The 24,858-nt window shown below is 46.0% G+C and overlaps 1 protein-coding gene across 1 annotated transcript; it reads left to right on the forward strand.

Moving 5' to 3' along the window:
• Nucleotides 1-799: 799 nt before the first annotated feature.
• LOC106605783 (phosphatidylinositol transfer protein cytoplasmic 1b) lies at nucleotides 800-23,284 on the forward strand. Its single transcript, XM_082975545.1, has 10 exons — nucleotides 800-1,472; nucleotides 6,377-6,525; nucleotides 7,404-7,492; nucleotides 7,726-7,733; nucleotides 7,904-8,008; nucleotides 10,180-10,242; nucleotides 10,613-10,768; nucleotides 10,997-11,060; nucleotides 16,572-16,661; nucleotides 18,200-23,284. The coding sequence occupies exons 1-10, from the start codon at nucleotides 1,425-1,427 to the stop codon at nucleotides 18,346-18,348; spliced, it is 921 nt and encodes a 306-aa protein (XP_082831671.1). The 5' UTR covers nucleotides 800-1,424; the 3' UTR covers nucleotides 18,349-23,284.
• The last annotated feature ends 1,574 nt before the right edge of the window (nucleotides 23,285-24,858 follow it).

Genomic DNA, 24,858 nt, shown 5'->3' on the forward strand with positions numbered 1-24,858 from the left:
CCCTGATTAGAGGGGAACAATGAAAAAAAAAAAAAATAAAAATAAAAAGCAATGGCACTGGCTTCGAGGTCCAGAGTTGAGTTTGAGAGGCTTATGGGATTCTATAGCTCAGACCCAGTATAACAGGGGTGTCAAACTCATTCCATGGAGGGCTGAGTGTTTTTGGTTTTATCAATTAAGACCTAGACAACCATGTGTGGGTAAGTTCCTTACTAATCAGTGCCTTAATTCATCAAGTACAAGGAAGGAGTGAAAACCCGCAGACACTTGGCCCACCGTAGAATGAGCTTGACACATGCAGTATAGCTTCGCCCCTGTGTTATGACCCATATAAACGCAAGCATCTGTTCCTCCTTTGTCACATTTGATAGTGGGGCAACAATACAACTCAAGCTTGGCATTCATCATGACCACCACCAGTGTTGTTCACTTCTCTCTTCCAGGGAAACAAACCCAGTACTCAAGGACAAACACAGGCAATAGATACAATTATGACTGCTCACATCTCTGTACTCATTGACTAAACATGGATTCAATTGAACTCAGTTCAAGGTCATGGTAATACAATATAAATGCTGGGGCTGTGCTTAATAGAAGCACTCATAGCTCTCTGCTAATATTTAATCCAACCCACCACTTGACTACTGCTCAGTGCTAGCCATTCATATCAGCTGAGAGCTGTCAACTTTGGCTGTGTGAGAGAGAGCAGAAACCGGTACAAAGGTAAAGTAAGGTGGGCGTGAGAAGATGTGGAGGGCGAGACAGGGAGGGGGAGAAGGCACAAGCGAAGGAATTTGTGAGGAACTGAAAGCAGGGGAGGGCGGCGAAGGGAAGAGGGAGGAGTGCCGAGCAGAGAGCAAGGTTACACGTGAGAGCAGTCCAGAGAACGAAAGTAAGAGAGACAGGAGAGAGAGAGAGAATAGCAGGACAGGTACGATAGTGTGGATTATGGAGTTGAGAAGGTTTCAGTCTTACTTCACAAGTTAATTACCTGTTGCTCACTGGAGGAGAAGAAAGAACAAAGAAAAGTGGAGAACAAAGAAAGAGTAAACAATAAGGGCAACGGAGAAAGAGAGAGGCATAGGGGAAAACCAGGGGGATAGGGAGAGGGGGAACCATGGGTAGAGAGAAAGGGAAGGACAACAGTTGAATGTTGACAGAGGGAGTGAGGATATTAATCAGGAGATAAACAAAAAGGAGAGAGCGAGGGGAAAAAAGAAAAAAACAAATAGATACACATTGACAGAGTGGACTGGACTTCAATGAAGCACTGACAGGAAAATAAAGGGTGAGAAAGAGAGAGAAAGGAGGTCACTGCAGTCCGAAGTAGGTGCTGTGCACTGTAATTCCTTAAGCACACTTACTATGCAACAGGAGAGTTAGGACAAGCAAAGACAGACAGACGTTCACTACACGATTGAACCATGTTGTTGAAGGAGTATAGAATATGCATGCCACTAACTGTGGAAGAGGTAAGTGTGTGTACACTGGATGTGTGTGTTTGTCTGTGAACATGTGTGTGTCGGGGGTCTGTGTTTTCGTGGTCTCTGTGTGTGTGTGTTCGTGCTTGTGTGATTGACTGTGTGTGTACTGTATACCACTGTTGTTAAAATAAGGTGACAGATTTTAATGTGATCTTGAAAATGTTGCTAGAATACAGATGTAGAATCTTCAAATGATCACCCTGTTGCAGGACAGCTTGGCGTGGATTTAAGGGTTTAGTTTACGATAAATGTATCACCCCCGACAAAAATGTCCATTCATTATAATCCATATAATAATTCAGATTTCCTGTTGTTGCAGGATTATTTTCCTGTTGTAGCATTCTGGCTCAAATTAAGATCCTACATCTGTAACAACATTACGCACAGGCATCCTGTAGTAGAGTAGTGTTGTTCATGTGGCTGGCACTCTGTATGGTTCTGCATGTACCTAACCTCAGCTGTTTCTCTCTCTCGCTCTCTCTCTCTTTTTTTTATTTAAAATTTTATTTTTAACCTCACAACAAGTTGGACTGGTTGAGGCTTACAAACTTCAACGAAGGCATTTTGCCTGGAAGTTAAAAACAAAGGACAGATTCCGCCAGGGAGTAAGAAGTGGTGGGTGGACGAGGGTTTAGGGGGAAGGTGCTCTAGAGTACCTTCAAAGGGAAGGTCCTCATTCCCTCCAACCACCAGAACAAAGCAGTTCTCCCTGTCATAGTGTTTAAGTCTGAGCTATCTGTCTAAGCTATCTGTGTTATGTAGTTGGTTATTATTACAACATGTCGTGACGGAAACTTCCATTGATACTTCACTCTAAAACCAACTTTGGTCGGTTGTTAGACCACTTCTGTGGTCTGGAAACGTGACAAACTTTAGAGCGAACTTTAAGCTAACTTTAAGCTCTAATGTTTTAGTGTTTGTAGAAGCTTTAGCTAGAGGGATCACAGGGTTTTTATGGATCAAAATGGGGCTTAGGTGGTGGGCCTGGCCAATGGTGCGTTGGCCGACCTAAAATGTTTGAGGCCTTCCTGTTGAGACTAAGAGAAAAATGTGCAGTTTTAAAGCTATTTTCCTGCCATTCTAAACATGTTGCCATGGCTTATGCTATGTGAGTGACTCAAAAATTATAACAAAGTCAATGGAGGCCCCATGCCATGACAAAAACACTCCTGAATGTATAATTTTTGGAATTTTAGATTATCACAGACTTTCAATTTTCAATTCAATTCAATTCAATTCGCTTTATTGGCATGACGTAACAATATACATATTGCCAAAGCTTATTTTGGATATTTACAATATAAAAATAAATAAAAATGAGAATCAAATATTGTCAACGGGACAACAGTAACAACAATAACCAAGGGTCAGAATAACCATACATTCAACAATAACAATGATCATACAGTAGAGGACATGTGCAGGTTTATTGGTCTGTCAGACACTGTCCCTCAACTTATTTCTCTCTCTCATGTTGGTGACTGTTGGTCCTTAAAGATAATCGTATAAAAATATATACAATTGAAGTTGGAAGTTTACATGCACTCAGGTTGGAGTCATTAAAACTCATTTTTCAACCACTCCACAAATTTCTTGTTAACAAACTACAGTTTTGGCAAGTCAGTTAGGACATCTACTTTGTGCATGACACAAGTAATTTTTACAACAATTGTTTACATACAGATTATTTCACTTATAATTCACTGTATCACAATTCCAGTGGGTCAGAAGTTTACATACACTAAGTTGACTGTGCCTTTAAACAGCTTGGGAAATTCCAGAAAATGATGTCATGGCTTTAGAAGCTTCTGAATTGACATAATTTGAGTCAACTGGAGGTGTACCAGTGGGTGTATTTCAAGGCCTACCTTCAAACTCATTGCCTCTTTGCTTGACTTCATGGGAAAATCAAAATATATATATTTTTATAGACCTCCACAAGTCTGGTTCATCCTTGGGAGCAATTTCCAAACGCCTGAAGGTACCGTGTTCATCTGTACAAACAATAGCATACAAGTATAAACACCATGGGACCACACAGCCGTCATACCGCTCAGGAAGGAGACGCATTCTGTCTCCTAGAGATGAACGTACTTTGGTGCGAAAAGTGCAAATCAATCCCAGAACAACAGCAAAGGACCTTGTGAAGATGCTGGAGGAAACAGGTACAAAAGTATTTATATCCACAGTAAAATGAGTCCTATATCGACATAACCTGAAAGGCCGCTCAGCAAGGAAGAAGCCACTGCTCCAAAACAGCCATAAAAAAGCCAGACTACGGTTTGCAACTGCACATGGGGACAAAGATCCTACTTTTTGGAGAAATGTCCTCTGGTCTGATGAAACAAAAATAGAACTGTTTGGCCATAATGACCATCGTTATGTTTGGAGGAAAAAGGGAGACGCTTCAAAGCCGCAGAACACCATCCCAACCGTGAAGCACGCGGGTGGCAGCATCATGTTGTGGGGGTGCTTTGCTGCAGGAGGGACTGGTGCACTTCACAAAATAGATGGCATCATGTGGAGGAAAATTGGATATATTGAAGCAACATCAAGACAAAAGTCAGGAAGTTAAAGCTTGGTCGCAAATGGGTCTTCCAAATGGACAATGACCCCAAGCATACTTCCAAAGTTGTGGCAAAATGGCTTAAGGACAACAAAGTCAAGGTATTGGAGTGGCCATCACAAAGCCCTGACCTCAATCCCATAGAAAATTTGTGGGCAGATCTGAAAAAGCCAGTGCGAGCAAGGAGGCCTACAAACCTGACTCAGTTACACCAGCTCTGTCAGGAGTAATGGGCCAAAATTCACCCAACATATTGTGGGAAGCTTGTGGACAGCTACCCTAAACGTTTGACCCAAGTTAAACAATTTAAATGCAACGCTACCAAATACTAATTGATTGCATGTAAACTTCTGACCCACTGGGAATATGATGAAAGAAATAAAAGCTGAAATAAATCATTCTCTCTACTATTATTCTGACATTTCACATTCATAAAATAAAGTGGTGATCCTAACTGACCTAAGACAGGGAATTTTTACTAGGATTAAATGTCAGGAATTGTGAAAAACTAAGTTGAAATGTATTTGGCTAAGGTGTATGTAAACTTCAGACTTCAGCTGTAGGTCTGTTATCTTTTCTACATACTTTATATCTGGTTTTAATCATTTAAGTTTACACTGACAACGTTTTTCCATCCTTATTATTTTATTATATATTTTTTAACTGTTTGGACATAGGCAGCCCGAAAAAACACTTAGGAGGCCCGCCCAAGACTTTTCTTTGCAGAAAAACCCCTGGATCAGTGGCTTGTGTGTATCTATCTGAAAATAGTCTCTGTAAAATCACACAGAACCAAATCCTAAGGTGAGATCCATTCCACGTGTGGAACTCTGACTCTCACGGTCTGATGGGGGAAGCGCATTAAGATTCCTATGCAGCTTTAGTGGGATCAGCTTATAGTTCCACATTCAAACCATAGCACTGTTTATGCAATATCTGCACACACACAAACACACACACACACACACACACACACACACACACACACACACACACACACTTCTAATTCTGAGGGGAGTGTAGCTGGTTGTACTAGTAGGTTGGCGGATTAAGACACAGGTACGTGTGTTTCATATTTAGTCAAAAGCTGGGGGACAAATTAAGACAGGTATGTGTGTGTGTTTCGTTTTTAGTCAAAGGGTGGGGCACATATTCACATAATATAGTTGCTGTCTTACTGCACTGTGTGTTTCAGTCATCATCAGTACAACACATTAACCACAAAACTGTCACAGTGATCTGAAGTCAAAGAGAAACATAACGCTGTGTGGGTTTGTGTTGTTAGTCAAAGGGTGGGTGACACATTCACATAGAGTGGCCAGACCAGAGACATTGATATCCATTCACATAGAGAATGACCAGAACAGAGACATAGATATCCATTCACATAGAGAATGGCCAGAACAGAGACATAGATAGACATTCAGTGATCTTAACATCTCTATAGGACAGGACTAGGTAAACACTGTCAATCACTGGTTCTGGGTTTCCCAACCCAAGTCTTATCACTGCCTTAAGGACTTGGGCAAGTAACAGCTAGATACTACTGGTCTAAGGTCAGAGTTCAGGTGGGGTTCCATGCTTCAACAAAGGAAAGGAGGGGTGCTTGACAACAATTGCAAAAATATTTTAAATACATTTTAAAATCTACATTTTTTTACATTTAACCTTTATTTAACTAGAAAGTCAGTTAAGAGGTTCTTATTGACAATGATGGCCTACCCCGGAAAAACCCGGGGTAGGCCGCCCTATGGGACTCCCAATCACAGCCGGATGTACAGTAATGCAGCCTGGATTCGAACCAGGGACTGCAGTGATGCCTCTTGCACTGAGATGCAGTGCCCTAGACCGCTGTGCCACTCGGGAGCCCAAATAACAGGAATACCAAGGAAAACTTCCAAAATGACACATTTGAGACAGAACATCTGAGGCAGAACATTTGAGTCAGCTCTCAAAAAACAAAAGGCAGAAATGCATTTATTTTAATCCATTCAGTATACAGGTGACTGACGTTTCCACACCAAGCTAATGGTCAGGGCACACACAGGAAGAAGTCAGCCTTTTCACTGATCTAAGGTTAGTTGTTAATTGATTTCCTAATGGATAAGGTTAGGGGTTTGGAGGAGGGTGAGCTGACCTATGTTCCCAAGAAAAGCTCACCGTGAGCAGTCCATAAAAGCGTCCGGTTTTATGATGAATTAACTGACTGCTATGTAAGTACATATTTAATGTGTACGATCTACATTAATTGGAAGAAGGAAGAAGGATGTGGTATTGACAGGACTGTGTGAATTGACTCTCTCTCTCTCTCCCCCCCCCCTCCCAGTATAAGATTGGGCAGCTGTACATGATCAGTAAACACAGTAATGAGCAGAGCGGAGGAGGGGAGGGAGTGGAGGTGGTGAGGAACCAACCAGACACACATCCCCAACACGGCCTGGGACAGCTCACAGAGAAACGCATCTACCTCAATAGGTAACACACCCACATTAACACTGTACCTCAAATCAAACTTTGTCACATGCGCCGAATACAACAGGTGTAGACCTTACAATGAAATGCTTACTTCCAAACCCTTAATCAACAGTGCTGTTCAAGAAGTGTTTAGACATTTTTTAATAATAAACTAAAGTAACACAATAACATAACAATAACGAGGCTATATACAGGGGGTACCGGTACCGAGTCAGTGTGCGGGGGTACAGGTTAGAGGTGATTTTGTACATGGAGGTAGGGGTGAAGTGACTATCCATAGATAATAAACAGTGTGTAGCAGCAGTGTACAAAACAAATGGGGGCGGGGGGGGGGTCAATGTAATAGTCCGGTGGCCATTTGATTAACTGTTCAGCAGTCTTATGGCTTGGGGGTAGAAGCTGTTAAGGAGCCTTTTGGTCCTAGACTTGGCGCTGCGGTACCGCTTGCTGTGCGGTAGCAGAGAGAACAGTCTATGACTAGGGAGACTGGAGTCTCTGACAATTTAATGGGCATTCCTCTGACACCGATTATTATATAGGTCCTGGGTGGCAGGAAGCTTGGCCCCAGTGATGTACTGGGCCGTACGCACTACCCTCTGTAGTGCCTTAAGGTCAGATGCCGAGAAGTTGCCATACCAGGCGGTGATGCAACCTGTCAGGATGCTCTCGATGGTGTAGCTGTACCTCACATACACACACCCACTGTACCTCACACACTCCTAGCACTGCTCAACCAAGAAATGATACCAGCAGTAAGACACACACACACCTACTATCCCACACCCACCCCAATGGCCTAGCCCTAGATCATACCGCACACATACCTCAGCGACGATAACAGTACATTCCTCCCCTCTGTCTGTCTCTCTCTCTGACAGTAAACTGCCATCCTGGGTGAGTGTGTTTGTCCCCAGGGTCTTCTATGTGACAGAGAAGGCCTGGAACTTCTACCCTTACACCATCACAGGTCTGACAACACTATTCTATCCACCACAAACACAGCCGTTTCACCTGCTACCAACCTGTTCTTCCTATAGGGTTAAATCAACGGTCTCCTTGTCTGCACACAATCTGCCTTATCTAGACCCGATTTACTTTAATCATCTTTCGTTCCACATGTTTTGAAATATGTGTGTGTGTGGTGTGTCACTAATGATGTTCCTCTCTATCCGTATGGAACTTCTGTGGTGTGTGCTACAGAGTACTCAGTAAGTATTCACACATAATTTGCATGAGGCATGCAGTAGAGCTCATCCCTCTCCAAATGTCTGTGTACATAACCTCATCTGTCTACTCCTCTCCCTCCGTCTCTCCATCCTTCTCCTTCTCTCTCTCTCCCTCCTTCTCTCCATTCGCATCCATCCTTCATCTACTGTAGGTCTCCTTCCTTCCCAAGTTCAGCATCCGTATTGAGACCAGGTTTGAGAACAACAATGGTGACAACAATAATGTGAGTATGACTGAAGGAGAGAGAGAAGGGGGGGTGAGAGACTGAAAGAAGGGTGGGAGAGGGAGAGAGTGAAGGGGGGTGAGAGACTGAAGGAAGGGTGGGAGAGGGAGAGAGAGAAGGGGGGTGAGAGACTGGGAAGGGGGGAGGGGGAGGGAGGGGGGGAGAGATGTTTATCTTCTCTGCAGTGTAAGGAGAATACTCATCAAATTGATGTGGCCATTATAAGGGAAACAAGCAAAGCCCAGAATGCAATAGCGGCACTATTAGCCATCCACTGTATTTGTGTGAGAGGGAGAAAGAAGAGTACATGCTTGTATTACAGGCTTGTTTCACCACCTTTTCTGGCCTTGTCACGGAATTCTGACACACAAACACAATTCTGAGCTGGTTTGTCCCTACAGCGTGCCCCTGTCATTTTGGGATAGAAACCTGGGAACAAGACTGAACTCATCTGGCTGTTGGCTGTTAGTATGTGTATCCAGAAATGTGGCGAAGCTTGTTTCAGCCTTCTCCCAGCTACAGGTTACATGTGTTCATTTTAGCAGAAACACACGCGCACACACACATTAATGCACACATGCTCCCACACACACACACCACACCCATACATACACCTCTATTACAACACACAACAGCATAGAAGACATCTAAAGAGCCCAAAAGCACAACCAAACAGAGGAATATCAGCAGGTTTAAAGGAGGAGGTAAAACAATGCTTTTGACATGGAAAAATGGGAACTATGACAAGTGTCAACAGTCAGACAGACAGATGGACAATAGATACCTTATATGAGAGAACAGGTTCTTAAACACAAGATACACGGCATAATAGGATCTGAAACACAGCTGATTATCTGGCTGTGGGTTTGTCTCCCTGCTCTTCTCTTTGTTAAATACCAGCAGAGGAATGAACATCTTCAAAAGAGACATTACTCTCTCTTTCACTTTCTGTCAAGACAAGGGGACAGAACAGAACAGAAAGAACAGTGACTTTTATCTCTCTTTCTTTGATAAGTGTCTTGTTCTCTCTCTCCTCTTTCACCCCTGCTCGTCCATCCTCGCCTGCTCCCTCTCTGCTTGTCTCTCTCTTTCTCTGTGATTTAGTGTGCTCCCTCTCTCTCTCTCTCCCTTACCCCTTCTCTCCACCTCTTTCTCTCTCCCCTAATCTCCATGGCTCTCTCTGTCTGTCTGTCTGTCTGTCTGTCTGTCTGTCTGTCTGTCTGTCTGTCTGTCTGTCTGTCTGTCTGTCTGTCTGTCTGTCTGTCTGTCTGTCTGTCTGTCTGTCTGTCTGTCTGTCTGTCTGTCTGTCTGTCTGTCTGTCTGTCTGTGTGTGGTGTTTTGCTGTAGTGGAATGATTTGCTCAAAGCCTGAGGGTGGAGTATTATGATGGGTGACACATTGTGTGACATCACTATTACGTCTATTTCCTCATCTACTAGTCCCTGGCTCCAGTGTGTGTGTGTCAGTCTATTTCCTCATCTACTAGTCCCTGGCTCCAGTGTGTGTGTGTGTCAGTCTATTTCCTCATCTACTAGTCCCTGGCTCCAGTGTGTGTGTGTCAGTCTATTTCCTCATCTACTAGTCCCTGGCTCCAGTGTGTGTGTGTCAGTCTATTTCCTCATCTACTAGTCCCTGGCTCCAGTGTGTGTGTGTGTCAGTCTATTTCCTCATCTACTAGTCCCTGGCTCCAGTGTGTGTGTGTCAGTCTATTTCCTCATCTACTAGTCCCTGGCTCCAGTGTGTGTGTGTCAGTCTATTTCCTCATCTACTAGTCCCTGGCTCCAGTGTGTGTGTGTCAGTCAATTTCCTCATCTACTAGTCCCTGGCTCCAGTGTGTGTGTGTCAGTCTATTTCCTCATCTACTAGTCCCTGGCTCCAGTGTGTGTGTGTCAGTCTATTTCCTCATTTACTAGTCCCTGGCTCCAGTGTGTGTGTGTGTCAGTCTATTTCCTCATCTAGTCCCTGGCTCCAGTGTGTGTGTGTGTGTGTGTGTCAGTCTATTTCCTCATCTACTAGTCCCTGGCTCCAGTGTGTGTGTGTCAGTCTATTTCCTCATCTACTAGTCCCTGGCTCCAGTGTGTGTGTGTCAGTCTATTTCCTCATCTACTAGTCCCTGGCTCCAGTGTGTGTGTGTCAGTCTATTTCGGGTGACTTCCATCTCTGCTCCGTTGCAGGTATTTGGAGACAGGCCCACCCCTGCAGAGAGCGTGAGCCACCTGGATATCCTCATTGACCCCATCCCTGACAAACACTACAAGGAGACAGAGGTACTAGCTTGTACACACACATTTCCTCCTCCTGACTTCCCCAGTTGCAGTAACTTCAGAAACAAAGGTCAATCAGCAAGACACATAGCTGAAAACACACACACACACACACACACACTATCTCACGCAGAGACAGAGGAAGACGTACTGTAGATAAACACAAACATAAATACACAGACGCGTGTATAGTCAATGCATCTTGGGCCACAGATGCCTATCATGTTGAATCATTCAGAGATTATATGTGAGGTATTGAGCAACAGCCTGCTCACACAGGCCTGCACACACTCCCACACACTCACCCTCCCCCTCTACACACCGGCCAGCGATTTAGCTCAGTCAGCAGGTAATGTGTACTTTATCTCTGTAGGACCTGAGTCGCTGGGTGTCTGAGAAGACGAGCCGAGGCCCCCTGGTGGAAGGGTGGCGTAAGGACAGCACCCCCATCATGTGCTCCTATAAGAGGGTGCAGTGCAGTTTCGAAGTCTACGGCTTCCAGGGCAAGACTGAGGACTTCATACACAGGGTGAGAGGAAACTACATTTACCATCATGCATCAGGTTGAGTACCTGATAAAGACCTAAGGGTCAAAATGTTGTTTAAGGAAACACATTTGACAGCATAGATTGCGTGTGGGGAATCTTTTCTTTTTGCTCAACATATACACTGATCTCCAGCAGCACCTGCTGAACACCTTTGGATGTGTTTCTTTGATGTAAGAAATATATTTTCTCTTATGTGTATGATCTGGCAGAACATCCAGGACATCCTACTGGTGGGACACAGACAGGCTGTGGCCTGGACAGACGAATGGCACGGTCAGTAGAGGACATGGTTATAATGCCTTATAACATATAGCGCATGATTATAATAGGACATGGTTGTAATGCATTATATTATAGAACATGTTTATAATGCATTATATTATAGAACATGTTTGTAATGCATTAAAGTATAGGACATGATTATAATAGGGCATGGCTATAATGCTTCATAACATATAGAACATGTTTATAATATGACGTGGTATAATGATTTCTAACATAGGGCATGGTTATAATGCTTCATAACATACAGAAAGAACATGTTTATAATAGGACATAGTTATAATGTTTTATAACATATAGGACATGATTATAGTAGGACATGGTTATAATGCTTTATAACATAATGGACATGATTATAATGCCTTAAAACACATAGGACATGGTTGTAATGCTTCATAACATATAGAACATGATTATAATAGGACCATGGTTATAATGCTTTAACATATAGAACATGATTATAATAGAACCATGGTTATAATGCTTTAACATATAGAACATGATTATAATAGGACCATGGTTATAATGCTTTAACATATAGAACATGATTATAATAGGACCATGGTTATAATGCTTTAACATATAGAACATGATTATAATAGCACCATGGTTTTAATGCTCTAACATATAGGACATGATAATAGGACATGTTTATAATGCTCTATAACATATGATATAGAACACATGATAATAGGACATGATGATGATGATGATGATAGTAGGACATGGTTATAATGCTTTATATTATAGAACAAGGTTATAATGCTTCATATCATATAAGATATTATTATAATAGGACATGATTATAATAGAACATGGGTATAATGCTTTATATTATAGAACATGGTTATAATGCCTTATAACATATAGGACATGATTATTTGCCTCCAACTGCTCTTAAATGCACGTAAAACTAAATGCATGCTCTTCAATCGATCGCTGCCCACCCGTCCAGCATCACTACTCTGGACGGTTCTGACTTAGAATATGTGGATAACTACAAATACCTAGGTGTCTTGTTAGGCTGTAAACTCTCCTTCCAGACTCACATTAAGCATCTCCAATCTAGAATCGGCTTCCTATTTCTCAACAAAGCATCCTTCACTCATGCTGCCAAACATACCCTCGTAAAACTGACCATCCTACCGATCCTCGACTTCGACGATGTCATTTACAAAATAGCCTCCAACACTCTACTCAGCAAATTGGATGCAGTCTATCACAGTGCCATCCGTTTTGTCACCAAAGCCCCATATACTACCCACCATTGCGACCTGTGCGCTCTCGTTGGCTGGCTCTCGCTTCATACTCATCGCCAAACCCACTGGGTCCAGGTCATCTACAAGTCTCTGCAAGATAAAGCCCCGCCTTATCTCAGCTCACTGGTCACCATAGCAGCACCCACCCGTAGCACGCCCTCCAGCAGGTATATCTGTCACGCCCTGACCATAGAGAGCCCTTGGTTCTCTATGGTGTAGTAGGTCAGGGCATGACTAGGGGGTGTTCTAGGTAATATATTTCTATGTTGGTGCTCTTGGTATGGTTCCCAATTAGAGGCAGCTGATGTTCGTTGTCTCTAATTGGGGATCATACTTAAGGGTTCCCTGTTCCCACCTGCTTTGTGGGATGTTGTTTTGAGTTAGTGCATGTAGCACAACTGATGTCACGGTTCGTTGTTTGTTTCTTGTTTTGTTTGGAAGTTTCGCTTTATTAAAAGATGTGGAACTTTAATCACGCTGCACCTTGGTCCGTCTCTCCACACGAACGTGACAGAATATCCTACCAACAAAGGACCAAGCGGTGTGCAACGATGGGGAAAATAAGTTGGACCTGGGAGGAGATCATGGGAGGACACGAGACCCTTCCTTGGCAGGAGTCACAGAGGATGCAGGAAGGACAGCGATGACGCCGGGGACCGCGGCCACAGAAACCCCAAGATTTAATTTTTTTTTTTTTGGGGGGGGGGGGGCACATGGAGCTGGTGGCTGAGCAGAGGGAAGAGCCAGAGACTGTCTGGGAGGAGATAGAGAAGTGGTCGGTTGACCCAAGGAGAGTGCCAAAGCCCGCCTGGGAGTCGATGGAACAGCGTGAGGAAGGATACCGGAGAATGGAGTTAGCTAGGAGTATGCGGCAACGCAGGCGTTTGGAGGAGCATGTCATCAGTCCGGTGAAACCTGGGCCGGCTCCACGCATCTGGCCTCCAGTGCGCCTCCCCAGTCCGGTGCGTCCTGTGTCTCCTCCTCGCACTCGCCCTGAAGTGCGCCTCCCCGGCCCGGTAGATCCTGTGCCTGCTCCCTGCACTCGCCCTGAAGAGCCAGAGACTGTCAGGGAGGCAATGGGGAAGTTGGGAGAGAGAGAGATGTTGTGCAAGTGTGTTCTGCTCAACATCCGACCAGAGGATCCGGTTAGCAGTCTGGTGCAACTTGGGCCGGCTCCACGCTTCTGGCCTCCAGTGAGCCTCCCCAGTCCGGTGCGTCCTGTGTCTCATCCTTGCACTCGCCTTGAAGTGCGTGTCACCAGTCCGGTACCACCTGTGCCGGCTCCTTGCACCAGGCCCCCAGTGCGCATCCCCAGTCCGGTGCGTCCTGTGCCTGCTCCCTGCACTCGCCCTGAAGTGCGGGTCACCAGTCCGGTACCACCTGTGCCGGCTCCACGCATCAGGCATCCAGTGCGCCTCCCCAGTCCGGTACATCCTGCGCCTGCTCCACGCACTCGCCCTGAAGTGCGACGGTCGACAGTCCGGAACCTGCTGCGACGGTCCACAGTCCGGAACGTCCAGGCACGGCGTCCAGTCCCGCTCCAGGGCAGGAGCCTTCCTCTGCGCCGGTGCCCAGTCCAGGCACGGCGTCCAGTCTTGCTCCATGGCGGGAGCCTTCTTCTGCGCCAGTGCCCAGTCCAGGCACGGCGTCCAGTCCAGCTCCATGGCGGGAGCCTTCCTCTGCGCCGGTGTCCAGTCCAGGCACGGCGTCCAGTCCAGCTCCATGGTGGGAGCCTTCCTCTGTGCCGGTGTCCAGGTACGGTGTCCAGTCCAGCTCCATGACCGGAGCCCTCCTTTGCGCCGGTGCCCAGTCCAGGCACGGCATCCAATCCCGCTCCAAGGCCGGAGCCTTCCTCTGCGCCGGTGCCCAGTCCAGGCACGGCGTCCAACCCAGCTCAATGGCCGGAGCTCTCCTTTGCGCCGATGCCCAGTCCAGGCACGGCGTTCAGCCTGGCGCCATGGCCGGATCCGGGGTCTGGGCGGGGGCTACGACCTGCATCGAAGCCGCCACCGACACTAATCACCCCCCTACCCTCCCCAGTTGGTTTCAGGTTTTGCGGCCGGAGTCCGCACCTTGGGGGGGGGGTACTGTCACGCCCTGACCATAGAGAGCCCCTGGTTCTCTATGTAGTAGGTCAGGGCGTGACTAGGGGGTGTTCTAGGTTATATATTTCTATGTTGGTGCTCTGGTATGATTCCCAATTAGAGGCAGCTGATGTTCGTTGTCTCTAATTGGATCATACTTAAGGGTTCCCTGTTCCCACCTGCTTTGTGGGATGTTGTTTTGAGTTAGTGCATGTAGCAAAACTGATGTCACGGTTCGTTGTTTGTTTCTTGTTTTGTTTGGAAGTTTCGCTTTATTAAAAGATGTGGAACTTTAATCACGCTGCACCTTGGTCCGTCTCTCCACACGAACGTGACAATATCTCACTAGTCACCCCCAAAGCCAATTCCTCCTTTAGCCGCCTTTCCTTCCAGTTCTCTGCTGCCAATGACTGGAACGAACTGCAAAAATCACTGAAGCTGGAGACTCATATCTCCCTCACTAGCTTTAAGCACCAGCTGTCAGAGCAGCTCACAGATCACTGCACCTGTACATAGCCCATCCACCTACCTCATCCCCATACTCAAATCAAATCAAATGTATTTATATAGCCCTTCTTACATCAGCTGATATCTCAAAGTGCTGTACAGAAACCCAGCCTAAAACCCCAAACAGCAAGCAATGCAGGTGTAGAAGCACGGTGGCTAGGAAAAACTCTCTAGAAAGGCCAAAACCAAGGAAGAAACCTAGAGAGGAACCAGGCTATGAGGGGTGGCCAGTCCTCTTCTGGCTGTGCCGGGTGGAGATTATAACAGCACATGGCCAAGATGTTCAAATGTTCATAAATGACGAGCATGGTCAAATAATAATAATAATCATAGTAGTTGTCGAGGGTGCAACAAGTCAGCAACTCAAGAGTACGTGTCAGTTGGCTTTTTTTCATAGCCGATCTTTGAGAGTATCTCTACCGCTCCTGCTGTCTCTAGAGAGTTGAAAACAGCAGGTCTGGGACAGGTAGCACGTCCGGTGAACAGGTCAGGGTTCCAGCAGGTCTGGGACAGCAGGTCTGGGACAGGTAGCACGTCCGGTGAACAGGTCAGGGTTCCATAGCCGCAGGCAGAACAGTTGAAACTGGATCAGCAGCACGGCCAGGTGGACTGAGGACAGCAAGGAGTCATCATGCCAGGTAGTCCTGAGGCATGGTCCTAGGGCTCAGGTCCTCTGAGAGAGAGAAAGAAAGAAAGGGAGAATTAGAGAGAGCATATTTCAATTCACACAGGACACCGGATAAGACAAGAGAAATACACCAGATGTAACAGACTGACCCTAGCCCCCCGACACATAAACTACTGCAGCATAAATACTGGAGGCTGAGACAGGAGGGGTCAGGAGACACTGTGGCCCCATCCGATGAAACCCCCGGACAGGGCCAAACAGGCAGGATATAACCCTACCCACTTTGCCAAAGCACAGCCCCCACACCACTGGAGGGATATCTCCAACCACCAACTTACCATCCTGAGACAAGGCCGAGTATAGCCCACCGAGTATAGCCCACTGTAAATACTGTATTTATTTATTTATCTTGCTCCTTTGCACCCCAGTATCTCTACTTGCACATTCATCTTCTGCACATCAATCACTACAGTGTTTAATTGGTATATTGTAATTACTTCGCCACCATGGCCTATTTATTGCCTTACCTCCCTTATCTTACCTCATTTGCACACACTGTATATAGCCTTTTTTCTACTGTATTATTATTGACTACATGTTTGTTTATTCCATGTGTAACTCTGTTGTATGTGTCGAACTGCTTTGCTTTATTCTTGGCCAGGTCACAGTTGTAAATGAGAACTTGATCTCAACTAGCCTACCTGGTTAAATAAAGGTGAAATAAAAAAAATATAATAGAACATGGGTATAATGCCTTATAACATACAGGACATTATTATAATAGGACATGGTTTTAATGCTCTGTAACATATAGGACATGATGATAATAATAGGACATGGTTATAATGCATTATACTACATCGTAATTAATGCTTTTCAATGTGCTGTTGACTGTTGGTGTATGTTTTTGTTCGGACATGCTTATAATGCATTATGATGTACATGTTATAATGCATTATGACACACATGTTACATAGATATAATAATGTATTATAATCTCATCCGACTGTGCTTTTCCCTACAGGGATGAGTTTGGAGGATGTGAGAGAGTATGAGCGACAGATACAGGAACAGACCAACAGCAAACTCAAATCAACCCAGAACAACAACACAGGTAATTATTAGAGCTGGGATGATAAACGGAAAATGATCGACACCGGTCACTTATCCAAGGCATTTTGCTGATATCATTCATTATGATAAGTACTCTAGAGAAATGTGAAGTGATTGTTAATTAGATCATTGATGGCTTCAACCACAACTAGTATTTTAAAGGATAATAATAAAAACTGTGCAGTTCACATTAATGTTAGAAACTTATCGTTCTATTTATCATTATTGTATCTATACAGGCAATTTATCGCTATATGGATTTTGGTCCATATCACCCAGCTGTAGTAATTACTATAGTCTACTACTGTACTATTCTGTATCATATTTTAATAGAGAAGGGGAGAGAGGAGAAAAGGGGGGGTGGGAAGAGAGAGAGAGAAGGTAAAGTGGAGAGAAAGGAGAGAGTGATAGAAGGAAGAATGGGTGGATGGAAGAGGGGGAGAAGAGGGAGCATTGGGGACCTTTGAGAAAGTAGGGGGGAGGGAGAAAGCGCAAGAATGGGTGAAAAGTGAGAGAGGGGAAGAAGGGAAGAGCATGCAGAGACGGAGAGGTGGAGAGAAAGACAGAAAGATCATTGAGAGAACAAGAGGTAAGAGAGAGAGCGAAGAAGCAAAATGGGTATTTCACAGAAAGGAAGCTCAGTGAGAGCAGAGGAGAGGGAGCCCAACAGGGAGAGACATTGCCTGGAGACTCAAACTGAATTCTTCCTCTGCTCTATGTTAGCTACATACTTCAGTCTGAGACTACAATCATTGAAATTAGTTTGGGGTGACGTCTAAATGAGGGATGTTTTACAAAACAGCCCTCATTACAAGTAATCAGCGATTGGATAGTCTCTAACCAATCAGAGTATCAAAGCCAATGACAATTTTTCTAAACGCTGATTTACCCACCTGTGTTCTGGGACCAATCAGAACTGTTAGAATATGTTTGCGTTCTAGAAATCGTCGGGTAGGCACTCAGATCCAGACTAATTGCAGAGAAGAAACTAATGTCCGTGGGTAGGGCATATCGTTTGGCTGGAACAAGGAGTTTGGGTAGCTATTGCAGCACTTACTGCAAATGTCAGCCCAAGTGTGTATGTGTGTGTGTGCGTGTGCGTGGTGTGTTTGTGTGTGTGTGTGTGTGTGTGTGTGGGGGGGGGGGTCACCCTGCCCCCTGCTGGTGAGTCATGAGAAGTTCGGCATTGCTGCTGAATGATATCAAGGGCAGCAGCCACAGTATGGCCCGTAGAATGTTTGTGTGGTATGCGAGACAGGGGGCTGAAATGGATTTGCAGTCATTGCTCACTCTCTCTGCGCAGCTCGCTGCGCTGTCCTGACCACCTACAGGCCAGAACATGCTACTGCAGGAGCCTAGCAGATTTTACACAAAAACATTTCATGCCATTCATCTTTTCGAAAACAAAAAGTGTATTTGAATTTTTATTCGGGGTGTGTGAACTGTGAAGGGATGTGTATTTGAATAATTTAACCCCTAAACTTCTTCTTCCCCCTTCGTTCCCTTCATCCCCCCTGCCTCTCTCCTTCTCATCTGCAGCAGCCCCTCGTCCGGCATACTCGCGCTCTATGTCCGTCACAGATGAGCGCTCTCTGAAGAAGATGGGAGTGAAGACTATGGCCATGTCAGACCCCTCCACCTCCACAATGCCTCATAGCACTGTCCGCCTTAACTCCACCCCCGAGTAACACACACACGTTCATACTGATGCATCAGTTCCTGCCTGCTTAAACCCCTCCATGACAGTAACTACACTGCATCAGTTTCTGCCTGCTTAAACCCCTCCATGACAGTAACTACACTGCATCAGTTCCTGCCTGCTTAAACCCCTCCATGACAGTAACTACACTGCATCAGTTCCTGCCTGCTTAAACCCCTCCATGACAGTAACTACACTGCATCAGTTCCTGCCTGCTTAAACCCCTCCATGACAGTAACTACACTGCATCAGTTCCTGCCTGCTTAAACCCCTCCATGACAGTAACTACACTGCATCAGTTTCTGCCTGCTTAAACCCCTCCATGACAGTAACTACACTGCATCAGTTCCTGCCTGCTTAAACCCCTCCATGACAGTAACTACACTGCATCAGTTCCTGCCTGCTTAAACCCCTCCATGACAGTAACTACACTGCATCAGTTCCTGCCTGCTTAAACCCCTCCATGACAGTAACTACACTGCAGCAGTTCCTTTTTTTTACGGCCGTCCACCACAAACACATTTAACCAATAACGCTACACTGTCCACAGAAGCAGCACTTAGAGCACTCAGGTCCTACGCCTTTCTCCAGCTGTAACTATATAACCCAACCCCTGTTCTACCCCTTTCTCCAGCTGTAACTATATAACCCTAACCCCTGTCCTACTCCTTTCTCCAGCTGTAACTATATAACCCTAACCCCCTGTCCTACCCCTTTCTCCAGCTGTAACTATATAACCCTAACCCCTGTCCTACTCCTTTCTCCAGCTGTAACTATATAACCCTAACCCCCTGTCCTACCCCTTTCTCCAGCTGTAACTATATAACCCTGTTCTACCCCTTTCTCCAGCTGTAACTATATAACCCTAACCCCTGTTCTACCCCTTTCTCCAGCTGTAACTATATAACCCTAACCCCTGTCCTTCCCCTTTCTCCAGCTGTAACTATATAACCCTAACCCCTGTCCTACCCCTTTCTCCAGCTGTACCTATATAACCCAACCCCCTGTCCTACTCCTTTCTCCAGCTGTAACTATATAACCCAACCCCTGTTCTACCCCTTTCTCCAGCTGTAACTATATAACCCTAACCCCTGTCCTACTCCTTTCTCCAGCTGTAACTATATAACCCAACCCCCTGTCCTACCCCTTTCTCCAGCTGTAACTATATAACCCTAACCCCTGTCTTACCCCTTTCTCCAGCTGTAACTATATAACCCTAACCCCTGTCCTACCCCTTTCTCCAGCTGTAACTATATAACCCTAACCCCTGTCCTACCCCTTTCTCCAGCTGTAACTATATAACCCAACCCCTGTCCTACCCCTTTCTCCAGCTGTAACTATATAACCCTAACCCCTGTCTTACCCCTTTCTCCAGCTGTAACTATATAACCCTAACCCCTGTCCTACCCCTTTCTCCAGCTGTAACTATATAACCCTAACCCCTGTCCTACCCCTTTCTCCAGCTGTAACTATATAACCCAACCCCTGTCCTACCCCTTTCTCCAGCTGTAACTATATAACCCTAACCCCTGTCCTACCCCTTTCTCCAGCTGTAACTATATAACCCTAACCCCCTGTCCTACCCCTTTCTCCAGCTGTAACTATATAACCCTGACCCCTGTCCTACCCCTTTCTCCAGCTGTAACTATATAACCCTAACCCCGTCCTACCCCTTTCTCCAGCTGTAACTATATAACCCAACCCCCTGTCCTACCCCTTTCTCCAGCTGTAACTATATAACCCTAACCCCTGTCCTACCCCTTTCTCCAGCTGTAACTATATAACCCTAACCCCTGTCCTACCCCTTTCTCCAGCTGTAACTATATAACCCAACCCCCTGTCCTACTCCTTTCTCCAGCTGTAACTATATAACCCAACCCCCTGTCCTACCCCTTTCTCCAGCTGTAACTATATAACCCTAACCCCTGTCCTACCCCTTTCTCCAGCTGTAACTATATAACCCAACCCCCTGTCCTACCCCTTTCTCCAGCTGTAACTATATAACCCTAACCCCTGTCCTACCCCTTTCTCCAGCTGTAACTATATAACCCTAACCCCTGTCCTTCCCCTTTCTCCAGCTGTAACTATATAACCCAACCCCCTGTCCTACCCCTTTCTCCAGCTGTAACTATATAACCCAACCCCCTGTCCTACCCCTTTCTCCAGCTGTAACTATATAACCCTAACCCCTGTCCTACCCCTTTCTCCAGCTGTACCTATATAACCCAACCCCCTGTCCTACCCCTTTCTCCAGCTGTAACTATATAACCCTAACCCCTGTCCTACCCCTTTCTCCAGCTGTAACTATATAACCCTAACCCCTGTCCTACCCCTTTCTCCAGCTGTAACTATATAACCCAACGCCCTGTCCTACCCCTTTCTCCAGCTGTAACTATATAACCCTAACCCCCTGTCCTACCCCTTTCTCCAGCTGTAACTATATAACCCTAACCCCTGTCCTACTCCTTTCTCCAGCTGTAACTATATAACCCTAACCCCCTGTCCTACCCCTTTCTCCAGCTGTAACTATATAACCCTAACCCCTGTCTTACCCCTTTCTCCAGCTGTAACTATATAACCCTAACCCCTGTCCTACCCCTTTCTCCAGCTGTAACTATATAACCCTAACCCCTGTCCTACCCCTTTCTCCAGCTGTAACTATATAACCCAACCCCTGTCCTACCCCTTTCTCCAGCTGTAACTATATAACCCTAACCCCTGTCCTACCCCTTTCTCCAGCTGTAACTATATAACCCTAACCCCCTGTCCTACCCCTTTCTCCAGCTGTAACTATATAACCCTGACCCCTGTCCTACCCCTTTCTCCAGCTGTAACTATATAACCCTAACCCCGTCCTACCCCTTTCTCCAGCTGTAACTATATAACCCAACCCCCTGTCCTACCCCTTTCTCCAGCTGTAACTATATAACCCTAACCCCTGTCCTACCCCTTTCTCCAGCTATAACTATATAACCCTAACCCCTGTCCTACCCCTTTCTCCAGCTGTAACTATATAACCCAACCCCCTGTCCTACTCCTTTCTCCAGCTGTAACTATATAACCCAACCCCCTGTCCTACCCCTTTCTCCAGCTGTAACTATATAACCCTAACCCCTGTCCTACCCCTTTCTCCAGCTGTAACTATATAACCCAACCCCCTGTCCTACCCCTTTCTCCAGCTGTAACTATATAACCCTAACCCCTGTCCTACCCCTTTCTCCAGCTGTAACTATATAACCCTAACCCCTGTCCTTCCCCTTTCTCCAGCTGTAACTATATAACCCAACCCCCTGTCCTACCCCTTTCTCCAGCTGTAACTATATAACCCAACCCCCTGTCCTACCCCTTTCTCCAGCTGTAACTATATAACCCTAACCCCTGTCCTACCCCTTTCTCCAGCTGTAACTATATAACCCAACCCCCTGTCCTACTCCTTTCTCCAGCTGTAACTATATAACCCTAACCCCCTGTCCTACCCCTTTCTCCAGCTGTAACTATATAACCCAACCCCCTGTCCTACCCCTTTCTCCAGCTGTAACTATATAACCCTAACCCCTGTCCTACCCCTTTCTCCAGCTGTACCTATATAACCCAACCCCCTGTCCTACCCCTTTCTCCAGCTGTAACTATATAACCCTAACCCCTGTCCTACCCCTTTCTCCAGCTGTAACTATATAACCCTAACCCCTGTCCTACCCCTTTCTCCAGCTGTAACTATATAACCCAACGCCCTGTCCTACCCCTTTCTCCAGCTGTAACTATATAACCCTAACCCCCTGTCCTACCCCTTTCTCCAGCTGTAACTATATAACCCTAACCCCTGTCCTACCCCTTTCTCCAGCTGTAACTATATAACCCTAACCCCTGTCCTACCCCTTTCTCCAGCTGTAACTATATAACCCAACCCCCTGTCCTACCCCTTTCTCCAGCTGTAACTATATAACCCTAACCCCTGTCCTACCCCTTTCTCCAGCTGTAACTATATAACCCTAACCCCTGTCCTTCCCCTTTCTCCAGCTGTAACTATATAACCCAACCCCCTGTCCTACCCCTTTCTCCAGCTGTAACTATATAACCCTAACCCCTGTCCTACCCCTTTCTCCAGCTGTAACTATATAACCCTAACCCCTGTCCTACCCCTTTCTCCAGCTGTAACTATATAACCCAACCCCCTGTCCTACCCCTTTCTCCAGCTGTAACTATATAACCCTAACCCCCTGTCCTACCCCTTTCTCCAGCTGTAACTATATAACCCTAACCCCTGTCCTACCCCTTTCTCCAGCTGTAACTATATAACCCAACCCCTGTCCTACCCCTTTCTCCAGCTGTAACTATATAACCCAACCCCCTATCCTTGAGTTTGCATCCCAATATTACACTTTATATACATCAAAGTAGACTGAAATATTACGAACTGTTTGACATAGAAACATCACATTTTTGGCAGGTTAAAACAATTATGAAATGATTAATTACATTTCACCTATGAGACCTATAGGTAATTTGACTGCAGGAAAGGGCTAGTAGAGTGGATATAATGGTAGGGGAGTGCTGTGGATCCATAGAGCCCATCCCATTGGTCAGACTGGGGTTATTGATCCGGTGTATCGAGGCGCTGTATTGGCTGCTTGATCGTTCTGCTCCATGCAGCAAATGGCTGAAGCAGGGCTAACCTTCACTTGATGAGTCAATAGGATGGCTGTTTTAAACATGATTAACTTCTGATCTATGGTACTGGCTGCAACATGACCTCTGTACAGGCTGTGGAATAATCTAACATAGAGGATGAATATAATTTATAACTAGGTTTATATTGACACATTATACATATACTGTATATTTGGCTGTTTAGTCTATTGTAATGGAAGTCCATTGTCAGGTATGTACCTCCTTGTATGAATGAATAAAACCCTTTATCTCCTGTATGTCTTGGTAAGATCATTAGTCATGATTAAGTCACTGCAGGAGATAAGTGAAACAATAGAGTAACAGACCTTATTATTCTAGACCATGTTTACCTTGTTACCCTGCTAGTGAGAGAGTAATAGTTCATAACTAGTTGACAGGGAATGGGATGTAGGGCTTACTCAGTACACTGCATAGGGCTTACTCAGTACACTGCATAGGGCTTACTCAGTACGCTGCGTAGGGCTTACTCAGTACACTGCATAGGGCTTACTCAGTACGCTGCGTAGGGCTTACTCAGTACACTGCATAGGGCTTACTCAGTGCGCTGCGTAGGGCTTACTCAGTGCGCTGCGTAGGGCTTACTCAGTGCGCTACGTAGGGCTTACTCAGTGCGCTGCGTAGGGCTTACTCAGTACGCCTGCGTAGGGCTTACTCAGTACGCTGCGTAGGGCTTACTCAGTACGCTGCGTAGGGCTTACTCAGTACACTCCATAGGGCTTACTCAGTACGCTGCGTAGAGCTTACTCAGTACGCTGCGTAGGGCTTACTCAGTACGCTGTGTAGAGCTTACTCAGTGCGCTGCGTAGGGCTTACTCAGTACGCTGCGTAGAGCTTACTCAGTACACTGCGTAGGGCTTACTCAGTGCGCTGCGTCGGGCTTACTCAGTGCGCTGCGTAGGGCTTACTCAGTGCGCTGCGTAGGGCTTACTCAGTACGCTGCGTAGGGCTTACTCAGTACAATGCGTAGGGCTTACTCAGTACGCTGCGTAGGGCTTACTCAGTACGCTGCGTAGAGCTTACTCAGTGCGCTGCGTAGGGCTTACTCAGTGCGCTGCGTAGGGCTTACTCAGTACACTGCGTAGGGCTTACTCAGTGCGCTGCGTAGGGCTTACTCAGTGCGCTGCGTAGGGCTTACTCAGTACACTGCGTAGGGCTTACTCAGTGCGCTGCGTAGGGCTTACTCAGTACGCTGCGTAGGGCTTACTCAGTGCATTGTGGAACAGGAGGTTTGATAAATTAGACTGTTGAGAGGGTGTTTGAGCCTGTCATGAGGGAATGTGAATTACAACAGACGACTAGTTGAGACAATGGGACAATACAGTAGGGGGAAGGAGAGATGGAGAGGGGGAAGGAGAGATGGAGAGGGGGAAGGAGAGATGGAGGGGGGAAGGAGGGAGAAAGAAAGAAAGAAGCAGACACAGCCAGAAGTGTTGACACGTGCTGCAGTGGGACCTGAAGACTGTAGGCTATACTATAAGAACATTCTCTCTCTTCCTCTCTCTCGCTCTCTCTTCCGCTCTCTCTCCCCTTTTGCTTTACTACCCCTTTCTCTGCCTCCCTCTGTTCCTGCACTCCTTTCCTCAGGAGGGCCTCTCTCTGTTCCTGCACTCCTTTCCTCAGGAGGGCCTCTCTCTGTTCCTGCACTCCTTTCCTCAGGAGGGCCTCTCTCTGTTTCTGCATTCCTTTCCTCAGGAGGGCCTCTCTCTGTTCCTGCATTCCTTTCCTCAGGAGGGCCTCTCTCTGTTCCTGCACTCCTTTCCTCAGGAGGGCCTCTCTGTTTCTGCATTCCTTTCCTCAGGAGGGCCTCTCT

Source organism: Salmo salar, chromosome 05 (assembly GCF_965601325.2).
Source record: "Salmo salar chromosome 05, fSalSal1, whole genome shotgun sequence".
NCBI classification, from domain to species: domain Eukaryota; kingdom Metazoa; phylum Chordata; class Actinopteri; order Salmoniformes; family Salmonidae; genus Salmo; species Salmo salar.

Bases quoted from the DNA above. Each gene is read 5' to 3' on its own strand.
- LOC106605783 (XM_082975545.1), top strand. From the start codon at position 1,425: ATGTTGTTGAAGGAGTATAGAATATGCATGCCACTAACTGTGGAAGAG. The intron at 6,526-7,403 runs GTAACACACCCA...TCTCTCTGACAG, and splicing joins AAACGCATCTACCTCAATAG to TAAACTGCCATCCTGGGTGA. The intron at 10,243-10,612 runs GTACTAGCTTGT...TTATCTCTGTAG, and splicing joins AACACTACAAGGAGACAGAG to GACCTGAGTCGCTGGGTGTC.